Genomic DNA, 20,868 nt, shown 5'->3' with positions numbered 1-20,868 from the left:
CCATTGATACGTGGATTTTCAGGCCATCCTGTCGCTCTCGCACACTCAAGTAGTGTGGTTTTAAGGTGGGGTTCTGTGCCTTCCCCTGGGGCAAGTCCCATCTCCAGTATGGTTGGTGTCACTACCGGAGGAAGGCTGACTGGGCTGCGGAGTTGAAAGATAAAATTCTTCTTGGCTATTTGTAACCCAGTGAAAAACCAGCTTCGGGGGGTCAGCCCTAACTGGGTGATGTACGTTCAGTTCAGGGAATAAAATTCCCCTATCTAGGCCCACCACGGAGAGGCGTACATCATCAGGCCCTTATTATTATTATTATTATTATTATTATTATTTTTTATCAGTAAGTACTTCATCACAATGTCCCTTAGTGCTGGCACTGGAAGGTCTTCCCGATCTCGCTTATCCTCAATTATCCCGAAAAAAGGAAGTGCAAAATATTATTTCCTAAAATAGGTATCATGTCCGCATAGTTGATTATTGGAGATACTTCATGACGGTTTACTTTTATCTTTTTCCATTCATAGTGATTGTGTTCTAACTTTGATGTCTGTAAATGTCCAGACGTGTATTTGGTTCAAATACAGCCAATAATTATATTAACTTAGAACAAATTCTCTTGAATATATGCAAACTGTTATAGGTGTACAATACAACCTTCGTTTCAGAAACTTCCTTCAGGCACCCTTCAAATAAAGAAGTAAGTATACATTGATGCTGAACGTTCTCAAGAGTAATTGTCCGAAAGGCAAGTTGGACTAATGGAGTTTCTCGTACACATTCCTCAACACACAATACAGGAATGAAGGCCTGTTTAATCCAATGTGCTGGAATTGCATCTCCACGATTCTAACTAAGGAAACAGCACCCATACATTACGAAATTCCGAAGATAGTCAGGTTTCAGTATAACTAGCTCGTGTTGATATCACACCCTTCCACGCACCACGTGCAGGCCGGTATCAGTAGAATCAAAACATCGTTTGAAGTGTCGCTCGTATCATCAGCATGGCCTCCAAACAGATCATTATTTCCTGGCACATATAAATCAGTGGGTTACTTGGTGCGGCAGGTTGTGTCTTCAGGCCATAATTGGTGTCTAGAATCAGGCCTCCGGTCCTGATAATTATACAAACTAACAGATGTGCGTTCAGTCCGTTTCTCCCAAATTCCGCAAATGTGAAAGATAGGTTATATAAATATTTAAGCATGGATAAATTTGTCTGCAACAGTCGTTTCGTAACTCCCATTTATATACTTTGAAACGCATCTGTCTGCAAATGATAAGAAATTTAATATTCTTTCATGTGTTTATAATTTTGTACCCAGTTGTTATGACGTGATATCATTCGATCTAAAGCAAAGATACCCTGGAACATACGACAGAAAATGCATATTGGTATTTCAAATTACCTGTATTGTGGTTTGATAAATCAAGATCGGCATTAAATGTTATTCTTATTTTACAAGACATCGGCTTGACCGATTTCCTCATTTGGTGAAAGCAGTCACCAATGCATAGATACTATCATCGTAACAACTGTTTCAAATTTATTGAGCCGAAATTTAAACCGAAGGTTTTGTTTAATCAGCGCGATACATAAAACATTTGCAATGTTTGTCCCGAAATAACGCAAGAATGATAACCACGAGACAAGTGTACTCAGCGAGAGAATATTCAGTGACGACGAGCGTTTCTCACCAGTCTAGGATTGGTGACAGAATTTCAGCATACCTGATCATATACGAAAAGAATTCAACGGAAGACAAAACTATAAATAGTAGCTCAGCGAAAAACTATTGCTTAAACAGTCTGAATTGGGTTGGTCGTCAAACTTGCAGGAATACATTTAAAAATTACAAATCAGTGTGTGAGAGAGGAGGGAGGAGAAAGAGAGAGAGGGGAGAAAGAGAGAGAGGGGTAGAGAGAGAGAGATTATTTATCTCGCCCGTTACAATACGCAGTTGAAATACATCAAATATATTTCTATTATTGTTATATCGGCCACACACATGGGTTATGGGAGACCTTCTGCATAAAATAGACGTTACATTCATCTCACACACAGAACACATGCACACTAACTTATGACAAGCACTCCCGTTTCTCTTGCCCAGTACAATAACGCCGCCATCTGATGGCCGCTTGGACCTAATCGACAGACCAGATCAACCGGTGACCGAACGACGATGCATTCAGAAGGGAATACGTCATTAACCAGGACTGATCCCCGGCTCCAGTATCACTGATTCCAAGCATACATATAGGCTGCCATAAGCTTAACCCGGAATCCTCACATTGGTAAAGGAGCGATGAGGTAGCCTAGTTGTTAAAGCTTCTGTTCGTCACCCAGAAGACCCGGTTCCGATCTCCACATAGGAAAAATATGAAGATCCATTACTGGTGTCCCCGGCCGTGATATTCCTGAAATGATGGGAAAACTTTAAACCTCAATGACTCACTCGCTGGGGTGGAACGCCATGGAATGGTCTGGCTGGTTTAGGCGGTGTAAAACAACATTACATCAACCATAGTGTCAGTTGAAATTAGGTCATGTAAAACCAGGTTTCTATCCTATAAATACAGCATCATGTGAATGAGTGCTGATTTAAAGGTGATTTACCGTGCTCATGTTTCATGGTTCATTGAGTTCATTTATGGTTCATTGACCCTGACAAAGAACGCGAAGGCCTCAAGGGTTTTCCTGTTTCTCTATTTGAGTCTTTTGTGACCGATATCCCATTTAATCAGAAATATACATGTGTATACTTGTCTGTCGACATGAATATGCAAACCTGTGTTACTTACGTACGTTTCCCAGAGAATACATCTTTGTACATCACCAAATACATATTTCTACATGTTACTAAACGCAATCACAAAGTCCATCGTTATATAGCATGCTGCATTGTTAAAACATTCTATTAGTAATAGTATTCGTTAAACATGTTGATGTCGAAATGAAAATTTGATGGATCTACAAGTTAGTATATGTTTATTATTTCTTTTAGTTAATCAAGTTGGCTGCCTTGGTTGAAGTAATTCACCCAACTCCGTAGAACGACCCTCATGTTGTCAATCACTGGATTGTCTTGTCCAGACACGATTATCTACAGATCGCCGTCATATACATGTAGCTGGAATAATGCTGAGAGCAGTGTTGAACAACAAACAGACAAATTATTATCAGCCATTTTATCATCAACAGTTCCAAATTTGCTACCGTCATTCACAAAGTGTTAGTAATCTAATAAGAGCACTTGAAGAAAATATATTGTGAAAGTGATAAACTGCAGATAAGAGCCATACGTTATTGTGTGGCTAAAACAAGATGACGACATATAATAGTTCAATCAGTATTTTACCTGTGACGGGCGAAAAATATAGACCTTGCATTATTGAAGATAACAAAATCGTTTGATCAAACGGTTGATAGAACCTTATCATAAATGTAACTAAAGTATTTGAGCGGAATTGCAATATAGCACACGAATAAAACACGATTTTTTACCAATTTTTGTTCGAGTTCAAGGGGCTGTGTAGATTCTGTGAAATGACCGGAGGCTTGGAAAAGATCGCTTGAGTTAATCAAACGTGAAACGATAACATTCAGGTTTTCCTGGGTATTTCAATCTTCACAGCCATTTGCTTCGTCCACTGACACCGACAAACACCGTGATAATGGCTCCTGTTAATTACGTTATTTTTATTTATTTTTTCATAGGTGTATCCACAGGATTGGAGTCCATGTAAGTATATGGCATTGATTTCTTTTTTAGTAAGTTGCATTGTGACATACCATTTTAGACGGTTATTGATTACCTTGTAGAAACAAGAGAGACTATCTTACCGAAGCAAGTCGGCGTCACTTCGAGACATTTTTATGCATTAAAAGACGATTGGAAAATATATTTCAAAAACATGTTAACACTAGATATTAGTCTTTGTAGAAAAACTGATATCCTTTCGAAAAATATTAGATTTTCTCTGGTATAAATAGTACCCAGCTCCCTTTGAAGTTATTCATCCACCGACGGAGGAAGACGTTTATGAAATCGATCACCTTTCGTTTGGCGCAAACCAACACAGTGCAATCTACAAGTCTGATGTTCCTACTGTGCAACTGTGAATTTCATCGGCGTATATCGTGCATCATGATTTAAAACGTTGTATATGTAGCTCTAAGAAGCGGGGAATCTCCGTTGCAACCGTTTGGTCCCATATATTTTCGATGGGCCCATTGACAATTGAATAGTGGAAATATAGGCAATAAGCCATTCCATGGGCATAAATAATCCCTTAAACCCCTTCGTCAAATTCCCTTATAATGTTTTTACCTTTTGATGAATCACATCAGTAAGACAGAGCGTTGGTGCACTTGGGGATGCTCACGTCTTGCGCAATGTCTTATTGCCAAGTGTTTCTTTGATGTTGTCAATGAGGATGTCCCGCATTTTGCATGTTTCTGTTCTCAGTAAACTTAGTTTTTACACATTGAACTTTTTACACATTGTCCTAAATCTCTGATGACCGACATGTTACTTTATATACTGTTAGAAATAAGTAGGGCATTTGTCACAGCTATTGCTATAATGTATCTTCAATGAGATATTTTAACGGTGTAACAGGGACATCAGACTGAGGTCGAACGTTGAACGTTAGATGATTTTGTGAGATGATAGGCCAAAGCCCCATTACTATGAAAAGACATTTATATGAATCCGCCTCTGTCCAATGTCAAACACCCAGTGTCAGCTTGGTTCATTCCATATCATTCTTCCTGCAGGACAACGCCAAGTACGTTGAGAATAGTAGGTGTGTTTGACGGTGACGTACGCAGACAGTAATCCTTCGTTCACCTGAAAACGTTTTCTCAAAAGCGATTGGTTTTGCAATAATGTGACGGTTGGTCAATCGTGGAATAACTTCTTCCATCTGTATATCCGATCACGAATAGTTTGTACATTCACTCTATCACCTATAACTATCACATAGAAGCTCATCTACAAATTGAGAGGCATATTGCCACGGTTTCATAAACACAATCGCTCCGGTGAAACGGTCTTGTTCGCCAGTCGTCACCCAGATGGACGTCTATCATCAATGTTATATGAATGTCTAATTGTAATCTGCAGATAACTGACTGTTAAACGTTTGGAGCCGGTGCCACAATGCTCTGTCTTGTTTCAACTTCCAACATACCATTTGCACGTCCCTGACGTGAGAAACGCATCATGTAAAAAGGTGTATATAACAATATCGGAACAACAGTCTGTTTAATCACTGAAATGTACAGCAACATTGACACGTTTCAATGTAAATACCAAATAATTACATGCACATCAAGAACGATTGCAGTGTCTCATGTGGCATAAGTGATTGTAGAATATAAATTTTAAAAATGAAATGTTTTGACATTCCTAATATAAAACAAACCTAAAGCAAAGCCTTGAAAGTTTTGAGAATAAACATGCCATCATTTCCAAATGTCTCAGGTAGTTTCTGTGAATTCAATGACTGAGACTGAGTGATTACCTGTGAGACAGAAATGTGGTGTTACATTTAATGGGGATATGTAGAAGCTTTAAAATCTAGTGCAAAAGTGTTTGCGAGATGATAGCAGTGATTTATGTTTCAGGATTATGTTTTCTTAGTGTACATGCTGGCGTTATGGCTTGATTTACTAGTATGTATGTCACTTGTATAAGTTCTTTAAAAAACAATTGACGCATTGGTCAATGCATATGTGGCCACGCTTGGAAGTGGGAACTGCTACACACTATTCGTGTAAGACTTCTGATGACAGTTGGCTGGGACAGAATAGATAGCATCCCAATTACCTTTAATAATGTTTAGTTTGAGTCGTATACCATTAACAATGTCACGCACTGACTTCACCGACTCTGGAAGACATTCCACATGTTCCTCTTTCCCTTTGGCCCATAATAAAAGCAATACATACAATCCGTACTGTTTTCGTACTGTCTATCAGCAAAAGGTGTTTGAGTCATTTGATTACTTACAACGTCACTGAGAAAAGTGTTTTTACTTTGTTCAGTCCGAGTGGCAACAAATCTTTCAAATGAATGGTATCATGTCGATCTTTCTTGCGCCACGGGTGCGTCGATGTGTCTTTGAGATGCTGACTTTGATGTTGGCAGTTCGTTGTCAGGAAAGACTGCGATTTGTTTATATTGCCATTACAGCCCTCACGTGGGATTGCTGCACACTGCAGTGAATCAAATCAGTTTCTCTGGACACCCTATGAGGACGACTGCATTTAAGGCTATCAGATAAATGGTATATTTGATTTGATGCAGTTGGAAACATTTCTGTTGCTGCCCCGGAGTAAGTGACTGTGTCTAAGTGACTGACTTACGTTCCAGCAATAACACTAAGTGGGGAAACGCAATGCAGACGGATTTCTAAAAACAATGTTGTTGGTGTGATGCTTCTGGGTACCCGGTTTGGTCATTCACTTGGCTACCACTTAGTACTATGTATGATATGGACTAGTAATATCAGCCCATCACGTGGCTTTGTTGTTTTAAGATTCTGTCTTTGCTCTTATATAAACGTTTCTCCTGTCACGAACTTTGAAGGCTATATCATGTTCTTGAAGATGGCCAGTTTAAGAGGTGACCGATCTTCAATCTATAAAGTCCTTCTATACCTGATACTAAACATAGGAATATGGATTCACCTGCGCTTTGCAAACTGATGCCCCCAAATATCCCCAATAGTATGATCAAGGGCATCTTTTGTTCACTTGTCGTGCCTTATGCTATCAGTTAGGCGAGCCAGAAGCCAACGGCTGTGAGTTTGAATCTCGGTTTGCCGTAATTAGGATTCAAGGATTTGCAGAACCACATTTATGCTGGCACAAAGCAGTCATCCATGGCTTACATCACTCCGGGCTTCCCTCCATCATGAAGCTGACACACCGAGATGAAACTGAAATACTGTTCAAATCGGCGCTAGGCAAGCTCACTCACATATTCATTCATTCATTCATTCATTCATTCATTCATTCATTCACAACCGCCACCAACTTGTTTTGTGTGATTTGAAAGTCACCTGAGAAACTTGAACCAATATGGAGTCCCGGTAAGTCTTTGCTGCCCGAGGTGTTGTTCAGTGAGGAGAGCCAAGTAAAATGTACTGACACACAGACCTTAATCACCTCCAGGCAGCTTGGTCTTCAGTGGGTGGAATTTACTTTGGAACTAGGTCAACGCATGTCGCAAGAGACTTCTTTGCTTTTGTTCAATATTATGTCTCTATTTATTTGGACCAAAATAAACTTTTTCTGTACACCTTTTTTATCAAGCCAACAACCTGGATTTTTTCAACATCGCCCATCATTTGCCACGACATCTGGCGACTCAGTGATTTCTGTGGTATATTGATCAGTAGTCTAGTACTCTCCAAGTATTATAAAGGATAGCGGAATAGCGTTAGGCCTGGCTTACCTTCCAGGCATTATCCTTACACATCTGTGAATATTTGTCCTCTGCTTCCTTGTTTGTCGTTTAAAGCTGAATGAGGCGATCGAGTCTGGATCAAGCAGCCCAGTGACTGACATTATGAGCATCGGTCTACACAACTGCCGTACGATGACATGCAATGAGGTCATCAAACCTGACAAGCCGATCCATTTAATTGCTGCATATGACAAAGATAGATGCTGGAGTCGATTCTTATCAAATATGCTCATGAGACAGCCACGTTTCTCTGAAATCGCTCCGAGAGGCACACATGTTAAAAAGCGATTGAGTAGCCTAGTAGTTAAAGCGTTCAAAGAACCGAGTTCGATTCCCCAAATGGGTACAGTGTGAAGACCATCTGTGGTGTCCATGTTCTTGACGTTGTCGGAATATTGCTAATATAGTGCTGAAAGCGCTTTAAAACCATACACATGTTAATTTGTTTTGAGCGATATTGAATGACACAATGACCATAATGCGCCATAATTTTAACAATGTGATTTTCAAAGCAAAATGTTGTTTAGTTCTTGCATGATATATTCTAATGACAATCCAAATTTAAATAATAGGCGGTAAAGGAGAACTTTCATCTGACTGACATTGCCATCAGGACAAAATTCTCGTCCGTCATTTTCTATTTTAACATATGGTTCTTTTGTTTCAGAGTTGGCCAGGTATTCTGTGGTAAGTTGAGAATTAGTTTTATTATCAAGTTGGAAGGAAATTACTACAATTACGTCATATTACTAACATTACATCATACTCTGAGTCACTTACATCATCCCCTTGTGCCTCATCAGATTTCGAAAATCAGAGTTGCAAGAGCTCCCGCGTATATGGAATCACAAATTCCCAATTATTCTACGTGTTGATATGAATTGTCTGCAATTCACTTAAGTTTGTTCCTATGAGACAAAAGATCTCAACAGTCATACCTTTCCCACAAACCTACACACATCTGTACATTAAGAAGGACAAGCCCACACATATCACATCCCAATAAATAATGAGTCACTTCAGTTTCTGTTTTAGTCAATGCGACACTTGGCCGCTTAGGACCAAGAAAAACATTCTCTTGGCGCATAATATTACCAGATTATACCTAGCAACTTACACATTAAAACTGTATCAAATCAAATGTCACGCATATCTCAAAAACCGACACGTCTCGACTATTTTCTGTAAGTAAATCAGAAGGATTTTTTCATGTTGCTGATTTCATTTGAATTCCCAGTTTGAAACCTTTTTCTCATTCATATTGATCTTATCCAATTACATATGTTACTATTTTATAAACACTCCCAGTTTCTTTCCTTATATTCTCTGTACACTACGTCATATATCTGACGATTGCGATTATTAACAAACATTATACAATAACCACCGACTTGGGAAAGGGGATTGCCATTTGCGGATTGATGAAATGGGTTTACTGTGGCATACCGTACCGGAAAGAAAGGGACAACGAATAAGAGTCTTTTTTTGCCTATTAGTTTTGTATAATTCACAGAAAATGTAATTTTAGTAGTCGTATGATTTAGAAGTATCTTTTATGTAAGTGACAAATGCACCAGAGAAACTATATTTTTATTGTGTAGGTTATCATAAAATTTATCATTTATAATTCATATCCTATTACTGACCAATATGCCTTATCGTAAATGTGTAATTTGAGGAAACCACCTAGTTGATGATCGGTGTGATGGTCTGTTGGGGTTCGGTAGAAGCATTCACACTTCACACCGAAAGTCCAAGTTCTGTTCCCGAAATGGACACAATATACCCCGCACCCCACTTTTCTTCTTTCCTTCAATCCAGCATCTTGGACTACATGGACAACCACACCGGCGTCCGCCTGTGGAGCAACATGCGGTACGGGAACAACGACCCAAAATCGGACTCGACAATGCAACCCAGGTTTCGGTAGCCCTTCGCCAAGTCCCCCAGCTGGCTGTAGGTTTGCTCAACTGGAAGTGACTACCAGAGCCTGCAATACTGGTGTTCCTTGTACAGGCTGTGAGTAGCTCCTTGTCCCATTTCATTGGTAAATACGTGAGACCAATTATGTGTAACCTTTTAATCTACCAGTATTGGCAAACGCACAATATATCTTTTACTTGAACAGTCTTTAAATACAGGAACTCTGTGTCAGATTTTCCATTGCATGTTCCTTTCTTGTATTCAGACTCTCTTGTGACATCATGATGCAGTCATATTAAAACTGGTTTATAAGTTAATTCTGCTTGAAATATACTGTTAAAATTTAGATTGATCCAAATTCGTACACATCAATATAAAGCCAGTAGATAAGGACCGAAGGACGTAAATGCAATACATACTTCTGGTTTGATTTTATATTTGTTATGTTACGAGATTCACTGTTATTGTTGTTTCAGTATGTTTATTTACTTCAGTTAGATAGAATGAAATAGTTTTTCATTATCATATGCGATAACATTTCCATGACATTCAGAAGTAACTGATAGTGACTGGTCAAGTAACATAACAACGTATGGTGTGGATTTACAACTTCTTTAATATTGATCATTCACCTGATGAAGGGGCAAGAACTAGCCCAGAAACGTCGCGTTGGTAATATTAAAGAAGTTGTAAATCAATACCATACGCTGTTATGTTACCTTCCAACTTCCAAATTCCCACCAAGCATCTGACTGGTCAAGTAATAAATCACGCTTACATATATCTGATTAAAGCTTGAAATTAAAATTGTAACAGAAAATTTCACGTTACAAGTACGGTACCATAGTTTCACATGGTAAGCACAACATGATCACATCACTACCTGACTTCAGTGGTTGGGACATGGGGAGCTTGGGCGAATGAAGGCCTCTGCAGCACGTACTGCGGTAATGGTGGTACACAGACACAGAGGAGGACGCGGACTTGCACCCCAGCAGGCCAATGCAGTCAGTCCCTGGTAGAGCGAAGGGAGGTTTTTTGCACAAGAACTGCATTTCAGCTGAGATCCTGTTTCAGGTTTGGAGGTGTGTATGTAATATAATTATCAAATGCCTTCAACTTTTATTACGGGGTGGTGAGGGGACCCAGTGGTTCGCCCTTGACGCCGGAGACACGGGTTCGATTCACAATATGGGCATAATGTGTGAAGCCCATTTCTGATTTTTCGTGATATTGCTGGAAAATTGAGACACCAGAAATGGGCTACACACATTGTACCCATGTGGGGAATCGAACCCGGGTCTTCGGCGTGACGAGTGAACACTTTAACCACAATGCTACCCCATCGCCCAAGGAGTAGAGGAAGTGACCTGTTATATATTAAACAAACATATTCATCACATATTCGTTGACCTGTGAACACTAAGGCTTGGCCGAGATGGTTCAATCTGACTACCCTTCTATGATCCCTGATTTCGTACCGTTTAACACCCACGCGCAAACTGTGAAGACCATGTTTTCATGTTTTTCATATTCCCTGTAATATTGTTTTAATACAAAAAATCATACTCATTAACCCCCTTAGGAGTAGGTATCCATCTCGCGAACACATGTCGCATATTATGGGCTTATACAATGTAAATGGTAGATCTACCGTGCCCAAGTAGGCCCTTATGTAGCAGAGCATGGTTCTTGCATTTCTTTTTGTTTTCACACCGTGGTCAGTGATTGTCAAAGTGTGTCATCTATATTCAATTCTATTAAAGGCAAACTAAAATGGACAAAACTACTCCGATATGTGTAAATTACATACACCATGCAATTTCCGAGACAGCAAAAAATAAAATTTTCGTGGAAAATATTTAAATGTTCAAATAAAAATGCTGAAATACTTAATCGACTTCCAAATCAAACCTAAGGGTACTGTCGCGCTGGTGCAGTAGTGATTGACGAAGGTTTTCATACGTTATTCTTAACAGCTTTACATATACTGTCCCCAAATTTACTATTTCTTATACTGTTTAGGGAGAGGTGTTCACTTAAGCTAATATCTTGTTCACCGATCCCTATTCAATTTTGTTTGAATAAAAAATTGTTTAAACCACATATACCGTCCCCGCTATCTGTGTTAATGCTAAAAAATTAAAACACTCTGTACAAATAACTGTCAAAACCAAAGAAGGGACTTCAAAAGACAGAACAGAAGGCGGTAGAAGTAAAGTGTTTCATTATTCTGTCTTGCTTCATTCCAATTAGCATGACGTTTTGCCTTGTTGCATTTAGTCCACAGAAGATTGTTTCCGCCACAGATCACTGCGGGTAAAACACATGTTGCGTACGTTTGAAATGTCTGTGAATATGGTTATAGTGACCTCTCCCTTCTGTTCTACATATTTCTTTATTTCAGCTGCTACATGTGAAGGTCGCGGCTTCCAAACATTCCTGTATGACTACATTATCCCGTTCTTCAACCTGTGTGTCAATGGCCGCTATGAGCAGGTGCGCTGCCCTGCCAACCGCTTTGGCCTGGTGTCCACGTGTGGTCAAGATGTTCTCAGGTGCAACCTTTACAGAATAGTGGAATTTTTGTGTCTATTCAGGGGGTGATATTTGACTGTGTAAGGTTGATGATGAATAAAAAAGTTCAACCTATCAATCACATGGCTCTATTTGCTACGTATGTAGCTTTCCGGGTATAATGGTATACATGCCCTGTCACAAGTCGCTGAGAGCCGTCGGTGGAACAGATCAGACATGGCTGTCTCTTGTCCACAGTTCGATTACTCCAAACACCACTACCCCTCGACGCAGTCACAAAGAGGAACCTGAATTTTCATATATGTTCCTGATCACATGGTGAGTGGGTGAGTTTTAGTTTTACGCCGCTTTTAGCAATATTCCAGCAATATCACGGCCGAGAATACCAGAAATGGGCTTCACACATTGTACCCGTGTGGGGAATCGAACCTTGGTCTTCGGCGTGACGAGCGAACGCTTTAACCACTAGGATACCCCACCACCCCTGAACACATGGTAATAGCGCAACTAATTCGTCACATGTCCAATACTACCTTGCCTTAAGGTCCTCCATATAACTTAGTAGTGCCAAGATACCATCCCATCGTATCGGTCATATAACGTACAGGTGCCAAATACATCAAGTTGTTGACTATTTATTTAAGTCCTCCTTGGCTCCATCACGATTTTTATCTCCCGAAATATTGCTGTTTGACTGCATCCCCACGAACAGCATTCCGCATCAAACGTCGATTGACACTACACCAAACGTGTAAAGAAATGGACATTATTCTACCTTCCTGTTTCTCACCTGTGAAGATCCGGGTTAGAATTGGTCTTCAGAAACCGACGCTTGTCGTAAGACGCGACTAACGGGATTGAATGGTCAGTTTCGCTGACTTAGTTGACACATGTCATCGTATCCCAATTACGTAGATCAATGTTGATGATTTTGATCACTGGATTGTCTAATCCAGACTGATTTTACAGACCGCCGCCGTATAGCTGGAATATTGCCGAGTGCGGCGTAAAACTAAACTCTCACTATTATACAATGTGAACGGTAGATCTACCTTTCACAGTAAGGACCCCATATGGCAGAGAATGTTTGCCAAAAATGTTTGTTCTCACGCCGTGATCAATGATTGTCTTACTGTTTCATGATATAACATCAGTTGTATTAAAGGCAAACTGAAATGGACATAAATACTGCGATGTATGTAGATGACATACACTATGCAATTTCCGAGACAACCAACAATAGCAAACCAACCAATCAACCAACCATCCCGTTTCTATGAAAACATTTGAAAGTCCCCGCATTACAAGAAATATAACGCCAGTTGAAGTCAACAAGTCAAGACATAATCAAGCATTTAAGTTGGAATGTCTAAATGCAACTGATCATTGCAAGATTTGTTCACACGAACGAGACACGTGTTAATGATATTTGACACAAACAGATAAGAGTCTGAGAGTACAGTATTTCATTTAGATATACCTTTAGTGCTTCCCTCAGCAAGTTCTTGATTTAAATCTCCATGTTTAATTGTCTCCTTGACCTCCTCAATCATATGACTCATATCTCGGAACATGTCCCGAGTCGACACAGTAATCGTTCGTTACTTCTCCGCGATAAATCTGTTGAATGAAATATCAGTTTTTGTATACGTTCCGATTCTTCATGCCAGTCGTATAAATATATCAACATTTTCATCCTGGAAGTATGTATCAAGTGCCACCACAACATACTGCAAAACAACAATATAGTCACACTGTCATACTGCCATACCTCCACACAGTTACATAACACAGACACATAATTACATAGTCACACTTTCATACTGCCATACCTCCACACAGTTACATAACACAGACACATAATTACATAGTCACACTGTCATACAGCCATACTTCCACACAGTTACATAACACAGACACATAATTACATAGTCACACTGTCATACAGCCATAACTCCACACAGTTACATAACACAGACACATAATTACATAGTCACACTGTCATACAGCCATACCTCCACACGGTTACATAACACAGACACATAATTACATAGTCACACTGTCATACTGCCATACCTCCACACAGTTACATAACACAGACACATAATTACATAGTCACACTGTCATACAACCATACCTCCACACGGTTACATAACACAGACACATAATTACATAGTCACACTTTCATACAGCCATACCTCCTCAACAGAAACGCTTTCATAGTCGCACACCAATCAGTCACACAAACATATACTACCACTCAGCTTCACAGTCACATTACCACACTGTCGTACCTCAACAAAGTCATAGGACAACAGGACAGCCTCTGTGGTGTAGTGGTTAGATCGTGCGCCCGAAGAACGGAAGGTCGCGGGTTCCATCCCCGACCGCGCCATACCAAAAGACGTTAAGATATGGTTCTTGTTGGTCCCTGACTGGCGCTCGGCATTAATGGGTACAACAAGGACTGGTCGGCTCGGAGTCAGTATAATGTGTCTGGGTTGGGTATTCATGCTAAACTGCGGTATGGTATCTCAGTGAGCTATAAGTCTGGGCTAGTACAAGCAGCCACACACACACACGCATGCACGTCTTCATATGAGCGAAATATTCTCAAGCACGACTATTCTCAACCCAATTTCACCAAACCTCACCTATCTCACCTCACAGGACTACACATAACTACAGTCATCCTATCACACAGCCTCACCTTCATACGGTCAGTCATATACTGCCACACAACATAGTAACATTATAAATTAGTTTGAGTGGACATTAGGCTCACTCCTTGTAACAGAGCAGGGATAATGCGACTTCATCATGAATAAATGGCTCTGACGTTCTTGACGTCATTTTAAAGCCGCTTCAGTTAGTGATGGCTGACGTGAATTTTACTGTCATGTGTGATTGCTTGCTGCTTTAACTGGCGTAAGATAGATGAACCAGTACACCATCATAACAGTTATATGAGTTAGAAGTCCACCGATGGTTTTCAAACAAATGTATGCTTATAACTGTAACATTCACAGCTTTATATAAACTGGTATTTCCTTCTAGATTATCATCTTAGTTGATGTGTATTTCTGGAATGCCACCTTTGACATTGAGGTAAATCTCTTCTGGCAAAGATTTGCCGTTGATATCAATAACGACATGGCGCTGGTGTTAGACGGTTGGGATAGCTGCTAGTTAAAACGTTCCCTCGTCATTCCGAAGCAGCCTCACGTGGATACAACGTGTGGAGATCATTACCGACGTCTGTCTCCATGACGATATGACGGAATGTTAATGGAAATTAAGTGAAACCACGCTCACTCACTCACTCGCGAATTTACTCACTGGCTAACGCAGTTCTGCCATACATTACGGTCGCTTTAACCACTGACAGAACGACAGCAAAGTAGTATAATCCCGATATAACTTTTATGGTTTTAAAACTTTTTTATTCCATTATGCTAAATTTGCAGATATTTGAGAGAATTTGACATTTTAAGTGGAAGGATGTCTTCACGTCAACTGTCTGTTCTCACACAGGACAAATGCTTCACTTCTGATTCAAGCAAATGGTTCAGTCCTGTGCTCTGTTGTGTACATAATAAAAACAGCAACCCATATTCTGTTCCACCTTTGTTCTCTTCTCCTGAAGCTGGCAATTGTCCTACATGATACCAGCACACAAACACACACGCACACACGCACACAGGCACGCACGCTCACAGTGTTACTTGTCTATTTCCTAATTTTCTTAACGTAAAAGAATTTAGTGTGAAACCACACAATTAACAAATGTATTTAAAATTAACTCGATTAAAAATATACATCAAAATTAGTGCATAGGAATTACAATGATGATACTCAATAGAGTGGCCATACAAATACAGAGGAAGTAGGAATCTGAATAGCAGTGTTATGGTATTTTGTTCTTATTCATTTCGAAGCAACAGTTTCAGATCAGGCTAAGGCTGGATATTCAGGGAAAACATATCGATCTTTACAGAATACTGGTCACGTTCCCATGATGGATGATAGAAGCAAGCACGTCCCACTTCCAGGAATATCTTTACTAAGGTGGAAGCTACCAAATCACTTAATATAGTTACAGGAAGCCACTGCCCTCAACTGAATCTTAAGAGAAACAGCACTGTTTTACAATTACACTGACACATAACATAATAACATGTATCTTTACAAAATATACTAGAAATAATATAGACGATTGATGTTGCTTTATCTGAAAATGAAGTTAGGTGTACAAATAAACTGGATTGCATCTTTTCTGCATTTTCTTATCTTGTGGCCAGGAAATGGTAGCATTCAGTCATATATACGTTATGGGCTTCTACTTCTTTAATAACTTATTGGTGCGTGATTGGTGCGTGATTGGTGCGGTGGGATAGCTCAATCACTCACTCACTCACTTAATGTAATGGGGAAGGGGGTGTCAAACATTTGTATGGTGACTCTTTCACATGTCACGGTGTGCTCAGCCCAAAATATTACGGCTGTCAACGCACGGCGTGTTAGTCATACACGGCGTGTGCGTCAGACCCTGACGCACAAACATCCTAAACATCCCGGCTTGTCTGGATTTCTTCAGTCTCAAAATTAACATACTCTTTGTGTTCCCTTTGATCATATATTGCGTTTTTCTTAAAATAGATTCATTTTCTTAATAGTCTCCCAGTTTCTTCTCAAAGATCGTGCAATTGTATCTAATATATTAGAAAATATGCGTGTTCGTGAGCGTAGATTCTTTTCTCTAGCGCCTGAGGTCATACTTATTTTCAGTCATCCATTCATATCGCTTTCATCACACTGCGTCTTACGCCCAGCGGAATCCTTAGATACTCGAGCCTGACTGGTCTGGCGTTGACGTCTTCAATCAGGACTCGCCAATCACATGTACTGAATCAAATGTAGCATATACAAGTACATGAAATAAACCCTCTTGTAAACCCTCTTGTAACCCTCTTTGTTCGTTTCAACTTCAGTAACTATTCCTCGTTAATCATGTCGTCAAGTAATCAAGTGGAAAGTTTCTAACCTTGCTTCACAGATTCGGGCACGGAGGATTCAAAAGCAAACTAGAATGTTGATGACAGTACATGTTATCGTACAACGATCTTCGTTCTGGTTTCAACCATGTCTTGGTTTGCCAGATCCAGAATCGATCCATCGTCAAAATATAGAGAGTAGAGGAAACTAGCATTCACTCAATAATGGTAGTAGTTCGTAATATAACAATTCTGGTTTAGTATCTTTGAATACTGCTTATCGTGGGATCAAACAGTTCTTGTACATATAACTGTAGGTTCATCGTATTTGTTGTTCGTGAACACATGATATTTTATTTATGAATGAAAACTGTGATAGGAGTCTGATAAACTATATGCCTTGATCAGAGGAGCTTCCTTTGCGCAGTATTCAAGCTGCATGCATGTATTATTAGGATGGATATGTTGGATGGTATAGAGACAGATAGGTAAACTCACGGGCAAAAGAAACGCCACCAGTTTCAAACAATACAGTCATCATAAACGATGGTACCCTTAACGTTTTACCTACACGAACAATAACAGGTGTGAACAGACAAAAGAAGAAAAGGCTTTCTTTAATTGTTCTGTAGACACGTTTTACTGATCACTGTTGCAAAACATAACACTGAAGCATCAAATTTAACTGACCAGACTTCGATGCTAGCCCTAATGTGTGTATGTGTGTTGTGTTTGTGTGTGTTTTTGTGTGTGTGTCTTTGTGTGTTTTGTCTTAACGGTTTGTAAATATATAGCAATGTTGTTTTCTTAACATGTTAGTGGAACTAATATATTTGACAATTTGTTAACAAAGCCTATTGTAATTCCTCAAAAATGCTTCATTTTAATAAAATCCTTTCACACATCACTCACCGACAAAAAAGCACACAGCGAAAAAATGTCGATCGAGGTTGCAAGGGACATCCTCGTACTACAACAAGCACTCCTTTTATTGCCTGTAGCTTTGAAACAAAAAATGTGAATCGTGTAAATCCCCAAAGATTGAGAACGTTCTCTAGTCTGAAGCTCGGTTTATTTTGTCATCTGATGGTAAACTGTGAGCGAAAGTTCAACATTTCAATGAGAGCTGGCCAGCAGATAGACATGTGTCTTGTTATCAATGCCAGAAGCTTAACTTAAAACTTTGTACAAATTCAACAATTCTCTTTCCCGTCATATTTAAACTTACGAAACAATACGTATTTGTTACATTGCCTGATGAAAGTTAGTGGGAGCAATGAATGTGTGTATTCATTGGTCGGTAAGGAAGGGGAATCCATTTGGAATAGATATACTCATGGAAACGAATAAGGGGACACCTGAAAGTACAAGTGTTCCTTTATTCTTTTCCAGGTTTCTTCACAAGTTTGTATTGCACTGTGGGTGAAATTCTGGGAAAGAATAAAGAAACACTTATACTTTCAGGTGTTCCCTTATTCATTCCCATGAGTACTTGTATATAGTTTACTTAGTTTATCTTCTAAAAGTAAAATAAGCATAAAGACTATTGAGTATCATGTGTAATACGACAAATAACTAAATTAAAGTAACCGCGAACTGATCTGTAATCAGAAAGATGCACTGCGCGATGTTATAGGACGTGGTGTGATTGATCAAAGTTTTTGCTTCTTTTTAACGATGAGTTGTAGCTGTAAAAGTATGTTCTCGTTGAACAAATCAATTGCTCAATTCTACTGGTTTTACGCTAAGCTTGTGAAGGATAACACCAAGCTAGACGCTGACATCGTATTCTCATACAAACACGTGTCAGTGATGATTTCACTGATGCTGAGGTTCTAACACAACAATCGCATGAACTTAACTTCATGCGCGAAACACATGAAAGGTGCAATGGTGTCCAACGTTTATAAAATGTGCTAGAGGACATATGAATTGCTATACAGAAAAAAAACTACACACACACACACATGTATGCATACACATGCACACGCGCGCACACACACGCGCACACACACGCACGCGCACGCACACACACACACACGGTGTGCTGATGGGCGTGGCCAAGACTGGATGTTCTTTTGTTCTGACATTCTATATCACAGACGCTTTCCAACAGAAAAACCTATGTTAAATTTTGATTTGACAGTTTGATGCATAACCTTCGTCGGTGCAAACGATTTGCTTGAAAAGTGTCGAAAACATGTCCAATCATTATAAAGGCAAGGCCCTATTTTTAGCCTCTGAAGTAATAGCATGCCTTTAAGAACCCTTCACGACTTGAAAACACGGAAGGCCAGACAAAACTGTGACCGAAAGTATGATCAATGGACTGTTTGTGTTTCAGCAAGCAAGTCATTCAACCTGATTGACAGCACCACACCGCTGTCTACATAAAACGTCAGTGCATAATGCTATGAACATGTTAAATGCACAACAGACAAAATTAATGTCCGTGTGTGGTGTAATAAAAGGCGATATGATAAAACTCCGGATTAAACTTAGTAACACGTCATAAAAGTGACGTATATTACACGTGTTCCCATACCTATGATTGGTTTAAATTGCAGAATAAGTAGTTCGAGAGCTGAGACGCTCTAAATTGGAGAAGCGTTCCCCAGGACTTGCCTTTCGTGGTTTCAAATAGAGGAGTTACAAACACAAGGAAGCACACACTCGCACGCCCATTTCGCTCTGTAACTTCATTATTCTTGAAGCAACTTTAAACTTTACTTCAACTCTACTAACCTAATACTGTGTATGTAAAATAGTAGTGTATGGTGGCCCACATTACATATGACTCTGCATGTGTCGGTCATGTGTCCCACCGTTGAGGCAGAATACGCATACCTTTCTTTAAACACCTGTTAAAATCATTACTTAACTATTCTCATAAACATATGCAGTTGTAATAGTAAACTTGACTGTTTATAGCAGTGGTTTCTTAAGATTATGGCATTATTTTAGTGAAATAGATGTTGTCGTTGTTTCTCTTAACATATGTATTCATCTTCATTGATTTGGATAAAGAATAACAGTTACTAATATTTCATATACCGACAGTAAGCTCCTTTGGTAACGAGCACAAAAGAAATACATATATTAAGAACTGTTGATTTGTTCCGACGACTTGCTCTTAGTAGACTATATTTCTGTCGAAATGTGTGTGCATATTCAAGCTAAAATGTGATCTAACAGTAAAGTTTCGACCTTTTTTCATTTAATGTTTATTTAAGCAAATACTTCTGATGAGAGACATGGGGCACAATGGCACCAGTTCTAAGATGAGTCTATGAGGATGAATTGATCCATGGTATCGATCAATGAATTGTTGCGGTGTTTACAAAGAACGATAGGTGGCAGGCTCTAACAATACTAAGTAAAGACACGCAATGGATTTTTTCTTACGAATTCATATAGACAGCTCGTTACCGTGAGGTATTCGTATTGTGATCAGACGGGTGATCATGCTATTTAACAATTTCTAGAAATTGTGGAAATACCTGATAATGCTAATTAAAATACATAAAATGCTACAGGCGTGTTTTTTTCTGCTATGTTTGTCTCCGTGACAGTTGCTGTCTGAATGCAAGTCGCGTGTGTCACGTACATGAAGCATGAAACCTTGCATGTGAAGTGTACGCCAATCTAGACCATTGTACAGGGTTGACTTCTTCCTCCTATTCCATCAGTTAATCGTGTATCAGACAGACAATGATATATGACAGATTGATACTATCTTCCATTAAACTGACAACTGCAAATTAAAACCTATAGTCTGTTCAAGAAATTTTAATGTATTTAGGGAATCGTTTTTCATTATATATTTAGAAAATAATTTCAGTGTCTTGTGTCGGAAATCTACTTGTCAGCTGTTTGTTTCAATATCTAACACATTATTGTTTTGACAGTTAGTGGCACACTGGATCTTAAAC

At 39.3% G+C, this 20,868-nt stretch overlaps 1 protein-coding gene across 1 annotated transcript; it reads left to right on the top strand.

The window, feature by feature from the left end:
* The first annotated feature begins 3,667 nt into the window (after window positions 1–3,667).
* LOC124282531 (adhesion G protein-coupled receptor B2-like) lies at window positions 3,668–19,305 on the top strand. The gene is made up of 6 exons (XM_046718544.1): window positions 3,668–3,746; window positions 8,149–8,168; window positions 9,303–9,500; window positions 10,298–10,489; window positions 11,812–11,962; window positions 19,281–19,305. Exons 1-6 carry the CDS (start codon window positions 3,679–3,681, stop codon window positions 19,303–19,305), a joined length of 654 nt encoding a protein of 217 aa, XP_046574500.1. The 5' UTR covers window positions 3,668–3,678.
* The last annotated feature ends 1,563 nt before the right edge of the window (window positions 19,306–20,868 follow it).

Source organism: Haliotis rubra, unplaced genomic scaffold (genome assembly GCF_003918875.1).
Source record: "Haliotis rubra isolate DU_JTF1 unplaced genomic scaffold, ASM391887v1 Scf3, whole genome shotgun sequence".
NCBI classification, from domain to species: Eukaryota; Metazoa; Mollusca; class Gastropoda; order Lepetellida; family Haliotidae; genus Haliotis; species Haliotis rubra.
Note: the sequence above shows the minus strand (reverse complement) of the source record. Positions and strands in the feature narration are given on the sequence as shown.

Coding starts and splice junctions, on each gene's coding strand:
- LOC124282531 (XM_046718544.1), top strand. CDS start 3,679: ATGGCTCCTGTTAATTACGTTATTTTTATTTATTTTTTCATAGGTGTA. Junction 9,501..10,297: donor TGGTGTTCCTTGTACAGGCT/GTGAGTAGCTCC, acceptor ACCTGACTTCAG/TGGTTGGGACATGGGGAGCT. Junction 10,490..11,811: donor ATCCTGTTTCAGGTTTGGAG/GTGTGTATGTAA, acceptor TCTTTATTTCAG/CTGCTACATGTGAAGGTCGC.